The 8290-nt window shown below is 35.6% G+C and overlaps 1 protein-coding gene across 1 annotated transcript in view; it reads right to left on the reverse strand.

Moving 5' to 3' along the window:
* Positions 1 to 7144, reverse strand: part of LOC148601586 (cell surface hyaluronidase CEMIP2-like) — a 28006-nt gene extending 20862 nt beyond the window's left edge. Inside the window, exons 1-10 of the mRNA XM_088554418.1 lie at positions 7016 to 7144; positions 6039 to 6258; positions 4831 to 4979; positions 4346 to 4502; positions 3458 to 3631; positions 3059 to 3271; positions 2468 to 2572; positions 1706 to 1842; positions 1015 to 1087; positions 473 to 606 (exon numbers count right to left, since the gene is read on the reverse strand). Coding sequence (XP_088410544.1) covers positions 473 to 606; positions 1015 to 1087; positions 1706 to 1842; positions 2468 to 2572; positions 3059 to 3271; positions 3458 to 3631; positions 4346 to 4502; positions 4831 to 4979; positions 6039 to 6258; positions 7016 to 7144 — 1491 coding nt within the window. The remainder of the gene's footprint in view (positions 1 to 472; positions 607 to 1014; positions 1088 to 1705; positions 1843 to 2467; positions 2573 to 3058; positions 3272 to 3457; positions 3632 to 4345; positions 4503 to 4830; positions 4980 to 6038; positions 6259 to 7015) is intronic.
* Between the last annotated feature and the right edge of the window lie 1146 nt (positions 7145 to 8290).

Raw genomic sequence — 8290 nt, forward strand, 5'->3', positions numbered from 1 at the left:
CAGATGACCGATCCACAAGTCCGACCCTTCATCAAAATCGATGAAAGTTAATTTGTTTATCAACCGAGTGAAACAATTCACGTGGTAAGTTGTATTTCCTTTTCAAGTCACGTAGTAATGATCTATTCTATTAGGCTATCTAACAACGAAACACCTTATAGCCTTATGATTGCGCATGTCTGACAGTATACAGCTTTCCAGCATGCGATGACAATAAATTATTGAAGAAGCTAAATGAGTGGGCAATAGGATATCATTATTCAATTGAATTTATGTTGTCATGGTATGCTATCTCATGATTGCTTTTAATACTCACGAATGCTTGAACAACAATCTAATCCTTACCAAAACAAAATAAATACGATTGCATTAAAGCCATGATATTTGAATAATAATTAGAATAGGAAAAATGTGCATGATTCGGGAGTTACAAAAGAGGGTTTGAGATATGTATGTATAATTCATAACTTACAATAAGTCCATGTGTACCGTGAATGGTGACGCATCTGCTGTTTGAATGGTGTATCGAGTTATGTTTCAGCCATGGTCGTGTAGCCTCGTCCTGATCGACATCTTCACACATGTGGAAATGCAATGGGTAACGACCTTAAATTTCAACTGCATATATTTTAACCGCATATTTTAAGAGGGCGTCCATGCAAAAAAAAAGGCAATGGGTGGCACATGGCAAACTGTGTTTTAAAAAAACAAGTAATCTTAACATACAATGTACTAAAAATATTTAAAAAAACATCAAATGCTTCTGTAGTTCACTATCGTCATTGATAATGTAAATAAACTTCACATGAATGGAATTGTATTTGGTCATGTCATAATGTGAAAGGAAGTGTGTCTCATTAATATGGTTCAACATTTCAGCAACATGAAAAAAACCTAAGTATATGAAAAATGTAAAGAAAACTACTATTTTATAATATAATTACAGTAACATTCAAGAAAAATGTTCCCATTAAAAGCTGAAGAAGTAATCTAATGTGAGGGAAAATATTATACCTAGAACCTCTTGTTGTCCAAGATCATCAAATTCAGCATGTTCAATATGAACACTCTTGAAACCCTTTAAAACCTACAAAAATAGTAAGTGTTATACATCTTCACGAAAGTCTTGTTAAGCAAATCAAGTAATTATGTCACAGCCATATTAATATTATTATCTGACAAATTTAACTTCTATAAAGAAGCAGTGCGGTTATTTAATAGATACTAAAAGTAATGCCCTCGGCCTTTCTAGGCAGTTACCCGATAATATTTTCTTAGTTGTATGAAAAATGTGAAAAATTGAAAACTCTACAATTCGAAAGCAAGTATCACTTGTGTTATTTTCCTCCTTTAACTTTCCAATCGCAACTTGTGCCCCCTTACATTTAAGGTCTTATCGTAATATGTCGTCCCCTCCGTTTGGGTTCTTCGTAATGTGTCATTCCCTAACAGAATTTGCCGTTCCCTCCCTACCTTAAAATTCCAATCGTGAATTATTGCCACCTACCGTAAGTTCCCATAGTAAGTTGTATTCCCTACTTTTAAGTCATCATCGTAAGTTGTATTCCCTACCTTTAAGTCACCATCGTAAGTTGTATTCCCTACCTTTAAGTCACCATCGTAAGTTGTATTCCCTACTTTTAAGTCACCATCGTAAGTTGTATTCCCAACCTTTAAGTTACCATCGTAAGTTGACATCCCATACCTTAAGATTTCCACCGTAAGTTGTCGTTCCCTCAGCATCCTCAGAATCAAACAAAATGTTCCTGGACAATAGTCCCACTTCTCCTCTCATGTCCACATTTTTGTAAATTTCACCAAAATGAGTAAACTTCAAAGGCCCTGTTTAGTACAATTTAGTTAATACATAATTTTTCATCATCTGCTGACTGTCAAAACCGTTAAACAGAGGTACATAAATCCTTTCATGTGAAGTCGACGAGCATGCTCAATATATACTTCTGTGAGATAGGGGCTTGGGTAGAAACATTCGCCAATTTTAAAAAGATATTTCCTCGCGGAAATGTATATTGAGCGTGATTTACGTATGCTCATCGACTATCCCACAGTTAGCACGAAAGAGTATATAACCTACAAATACCTTTTGTAAGTTCAACACATATTTCTCTCTGTCCGAAGACATTAAAGTCTATAATTCATTTTAAAAATAAGAAATAAGCAGTAATTCGATGAAAATAAACATTCTTAAGGATTCCGAATGTTTTAGGCGGAAACCCGCAGGGTCGCTTGTATACGTGGACCAGTTAATCGACTCAAACCGGGGTCTGTTCTGCTTTTGGAAAGCAGAGTGCAGACGAAATAATAAACAGGAACTGAAAGAAGAAAATACATGAGAAAACAAACTACACAAAAAAGGACAGTAAGGATCAATCGCTTTTTATGTAACATCCTCGAAGTTGAATAAGGCAGCATATATTATCTACAAAATACATGTTACAATATCTACCTTTAAGACGGACTTGGTTGTTGGAACAACTACTGCATTCCACAACTGTCATCACCTCGGCCTGCTTCCAATCATAGTCAGTAGAAGCAATAACAATCTTATCACCTATACAAAAAAAATTACATATATTTCACTGCATGCTCTTTGTTTTCCTATCTCATTGGTTTTTGTTTAAAATAATACTTGCAACAAGGTTCGAGTTAATCGATCGCTCTAAAGATACTGTTTTAATTACAAAAATACAGATCATATAAATATTGCAAATTTCTGTAAGCTGTAACAGAATAAAGGTAACTTCTCATCAGCAGCAATAGAACCAAATGCTTAGGAAGTTCAAGATCAAAAATAAATTATACACAACAAGCACTCAAAACAAACAAATAAATAAATGCCGAAATAGAAAGCAAAACAACAAGTTCTACCATAAGTAGTACTAGGAATGAAGTCCGTAATAATATTCGTAACTAAATAAATTTCGTTAAATCATAATTACGACAAAGTAATGTGTAGTATGCCTTATTTTAGTGATGTCACATGGCCATTAGTTCTACCTCCAGACAGTGATTTTCATTAAAAGACAACGTCACTTACCGGGGCCCCAAGTGCTTGCATCTTCTAATAGATTAAGCACAGGTCGATATCTGTCCTCAAAAGTCACCGTCAGAAACACTTTGCCCATCCCCCCGCCTTTTTCAATGTCGCTAGTAAGCACTACGTAATAGTCATCTGTTGACAAAGCAACCTCGGCGAAAGCTTCCCCCTGGTCCATAGAAGTGTACGCCTCTTTAGATAGTTCCGGTGATCCTAGGCAAAAAAAAAGACATGACATTTTTAAAATTATTAAAATTTGCAAAAAATTTGCAAAACAAAACTCAACGTTTCACGACTGCAAATAATAAAAAATGAAACCATTCATTTCTTAGTTAATGTCAATAAAGAAAAGAATTGATTAAAGCTTTAAATGAATACAGCAGGTTGCTTGATTCATACCTTTGATTGTCAAAAGTGCGTAGGCAGCGTTCATTATTCCACCATTACTCAATGGACCACTACCAGAGGTCTGCCCAGATAAAATTTCGATAGCTTCTATCAAATTACTGGAATCCGCTTTTCCGGAGAATGGTCTCTTCAATGCTAAACCGATAATGTTACCACTCGGAATATCTGTAAAGAATGTATATATATATATATATAACGTCTCAGAATGTGACGATTCTATTCGCTACACTGATCCGCGGGACTCGAACTCGTACTAGATGTCACAGCGGTACAAGTTCGAGTCCCGCGGAAGGAACGACAAAAATTTGCTTCGCAAATTTGACAGTTCTAACATCGTTGGGAATTTTTTAGACCCTTCTATATAAATAAGGGAGCAACCATTTTATTTTTATCTTGGGGAGCTGTGATCAAATTTTGTATTCGGGATTTTTTGGTGGTATATCTTTATTTTTTACTCTAGCCGTCGGGGATTTTTCTTTAGATCCTGATTTTTGTTCTATTGACTTGCATCCTGCCTCTTTATTTTACCCAACTGTTCATCCTGGATTTCTTTAATCGTACATCATTGTCATGTCTTTTTATTTCAATTTGATCCTAGCTCCTCTTATAAAAAATCAAATGGTTGCTCCCTAAACGTCAACGTTCAATATGACATACGAATGCAATAACGTCTTAACAGTTTTTTTTCTTTCGAAATATCGAAACTGTTTGGATACAGGTTATGAAAATTGAACCGTGTTGAGATAACAATAAAGTTTGTTCTATGTTAAACTCTAAAATATGCCTTCTTAAACCCAATCTATATCATTCATTCATTACTGAGTCGATAAAGAACATTTGCAATTGAATTTATATATATATTATCGCAATTTTCCTTACCATTTAAGAAATTAATTACAGTAAGGATAAGTTGTGGGTAATCCTTTGCACCGGCATTGAAGTTATAATAGACTGAATCTTCTAATTTTCCTGTTGTTGGACTTATATTGTACACTATTATACCCCTTCCTTTTGCTTTCTCATCTGGGCCAAGATCCTGGAGATAAAAACAAAATCATATCAATCTCCTGTGCGGTGCATATATTCGCATATATTTGCAAGAAATCATTTACATGGTCATAAGCTAGCGGAGTGATACATGATAGATCAGGAAGCGTTTATATGACTGCGGAAGAGATACAAGAATTCCAGAGTAAAGACAGTCTAACGAATTGGCAATTAATCCGCGGTGTTTTAGGCTTTTGAATTCTGTAATGATGCAAATTTCTGTAAAAAATCTGATGATAAAATTCACAAAATGCATATTCAATATGGAGCAAATTATACTTGGGTGTAGACTTTAGTCTTACCATCATACTGACAACAGCGTCGGTGTCGACATCATACTTTGGCGCCGTCTGCGTCAACTTGGTCCAAGACAGTTTAGGTTTGCCGTGGATTTCTAGAGTTCCTCCAGCCGTCACAAATAATGCCTTGTCACCACCTGCTCCAAGATCGTTTTCTTCTACATTTCCTACAAACGAAGAAGAATGTACATAAAGCTGACGCATGATCCACCACTGTTTTGATTAGTTGACAGATAGACGCATTTGTTAATCGTATCGCCTCGGCGTAAAAAAAAATAATTGCATCTTGTAAGGAGTGAAAATATTTATCAGTGCAAAACAAAATTCAGTGCTAACAACTGTGTTCAAATTTTCTTACACACAATGCACAAATTAGTACAATATCCGAAATACACAAATGCGCAGACGATTATTCCAAAATAGAAGGATATTTGATGATTGATTGTTGTTTAAAATCCTACAGCAGAAATTTCATGCGTTGCAGAGCGAAAGCGATTGGTAATCGGAAAAAAACCTGCTTTGTACTAAACTTAAACGTTGAGCGGGATTTTTTTAATTTGCTAGCATTCAGAAGCAACAGTATTTAATAGATTAAATGACACATTATTCCGTCTCCGTGTCAACCTGTCGCCACTATGTCTCTTTATGCAGCGTGCTGAGCAAAAACGTAGATACTACCAAGTTTAAAGTCTTTGGTATATCCTAGTAAGGGATCTAACCTACGACCTTACGTACTCAAAGCGAGTACGCTACCACAGTGCAACCGAGGCAATCAAGTTCCTTTTTATTTTTACAAGTTTTAAAGCGGGCCTTTTCCCCTAGTTTTACTATTTTTTACAGCAGCTCTTTTTTTCTTAAATGTTTAAAAAGACCTCTTATTTTTTGTGAAATTCTGCATGTTTCAAATTTTAAATGAGCTATGGATTCATATAAAATGACGCGACGTTCGCCCCTTGCCAAAAATATTCTTAACATGAAATCTCGATTTCGGCAAAAATATCATAGAAAAAGAAACTTTCGTGCCCCGCTTCGCTCGGCCTTTCCTATCCTTAAATCCTGGAATCGCAAATTTGGAGGTGCATACATAATTTTCTCTTTTATTTGGATAAATTGACATAAATTATTTTTATCAAAAGTCCTAAAAATCACACTTATTGTTTCAGAATTTGCCATAAAAAATGCCCTCATCTTTTGCAAAATGTTGTTTAAAGCCTCTTTTTATCTACCTAAAAATGTTATGTGTGTGTTTTGCTCGAATGGGCAATGTTCCGCTCCGATGTGCAGCTCTCCGTCGACCTGTATCCAGTGGATCCTTAGATGGACTACAGAATTAGGGTCCCATACAAGTTTCCCCGTCTTTGTTATATTGATACTCCATAATGTTGGAGGCTGTTCATCCAATAAGATCGCTTTGTCAATAATCACGTGTTCATTTTCCACGGGAGCCTGAAAAAATGATACAAATCGAGGGTAGGGCACTACACTGTGTACAAGTTTTCGTGGATATTGTCACGTGACAGATATAATCCACTAATTAATCCCAAAACTGAATAGCATTATCTATTTTATAAACCTTTCAAAATGTCAGAATTTACCCTGATTTGATTGCTAACAAAGAAAATCACAACTATGCGGTTTTACAACATTAAAATATCGAGTGTCGAATTTTTCCAATACAATTTAAACTGACCAAAATAGGTACTTAAAACCCATCGTCGACAGCTGAACCAAACGGTACAAAACAATTGTTTGAACGGGCAGCATCAATTTTTTTTTCTGCCGGTGGTTGTTAAAAAAAAATTATATTAAGTTAAGTTTATCAAAAATCGAAAATTTATGTTGTACTCTTGGTAAGCCAATACATGCAGGCTGTTGAACCTGAGAACTTAATTGTTTTCTTTAACAATAATATCAGCCATTCTGAGATTTGAGAAATATAGAAGACAAAGTCCGTTTCCGAACAAATGTCATTTATTAAATGACGAAAGGCAAAAACAAACAAAACAAAACAAAACAAAAAAAAACCCATAAAACACATAATAAAAATTAAAATGTCAAGGAGATTAAATAAGTCTGACCTTTGCCTAAAAATGTAATTACTCACAGTGTACGTTAAAAATATATTCTGAATCGCTTAATGTGTCAAAAAATATATCTAGCTTGAAAATTCATGATTGGTACCAAACCGCAGTCAAAATCTTACCGATCCCGACCAAGCTGCTTGGTGGTCACTCCATTTAATCAGACCCTGTTCAGTTTCCGGGCAATGGCTGTCTCCAGAAGCTACAAATAATGCCAGAATTAAACTCCAAACTTGGAGCACTGAAACCATGACTTCAAATATACAACTACCGAGCTTTACAGAGCGCGCTGTCTTAATATCAAAAATACGGATCTTCTCTCTTATATCGTCCCTCCCACGCCACAAAGATATCATAGACGATTAGACAGATAATATATCCATTTCAATTAATTCAAATGTTTGTTTAAGTTCTAAAACCACTCGGTTGTAAATTATCTGTCTAAAATCTTTGACCATTGTCCTAAACAAGACTGGTACACGTTATTTGTTCTTCTATTATTCATTAAATAATGCTGCTGGAATATACGTATTGTACAAGAAAAGTTGAAATTGTATTTCGAAAGAACAATCCAAACGGAGATTTATGTTTCGAAATAGAGGGGTGTATCATCACTTTCTGCCAAAGTCAATTTGTACTTATCAAAAACAAGACATAAATTTATAATTGGTGGGAATGTTCGAAGTGAGTAAATCATGATGAATGTGCATCAGGTAGCAGTATAAATTTAACAAGTACTATCTTTAAAAAAAATGATTGATTGATTGATTGATTGTCGGGGTTTAACGCCCGAGCAGCACTATTTCAGCTATATTCAGACAATGAACATGAAATGGATGATAAAATTAACATGAATGATGATGAAATGAAAAAAAGAGATGGAACACAAGGATAATAAGGTCGACAAATTTTGATTGCCACAAGAAAAAGGGGGAATGTGTAGGGTCGGGCAATTTAGCGAAGGTTCCTACTCCTATCGAATACCACAGCAGGGTTCTTTAACGTGCGAGGAACGTGGCATCTTTCCCAACACGGTGCACCACTATGGTTTGTGGTCAGGTTTTCCGTATTATAGCCTGACAGCCCCAGCATGTAACACACCAGGGGTACCCCATTCCACCACCTGTGGCACACATCCAAGTTGCTTTGTTGGCAGAGTGCCTAGCCCCGGCTAAGTTCCTGAGCACTATTTAGTCGCCTTTTACGACAAGCTTAGCACTGCTGCAGGCCTATTCTTTTGACACCCGGACCTGCACGAGGCTTTTTAAAAAAAGATAGCCGACGCTGTAAAATTTTGTTCTTTTTTACTTAAAATTTTCTAAATTCCATTCAAGGTAATAACACATGAAACGCAATTTCAGTTTTCGATACAGTTTTTTCGAACGCCACTAAACAAT

The sequence above is a fragment of the Perna viridis genome, chromosome 12 (genome assembly GCF_037379345.1).
Source record: "Perna viridis isolate PV_CMFRI_1.1 ecotype Kerala chromosome 12, ASM3737934v1, whole genome shotgun sequence".
Classification (NCBI taxonomy): domain Eukaryota; kingdom Metazoa; phylum Mollusca; class Bivalvia; order Mytilida; family Mytilidae; genus Perna; species Perna viridis.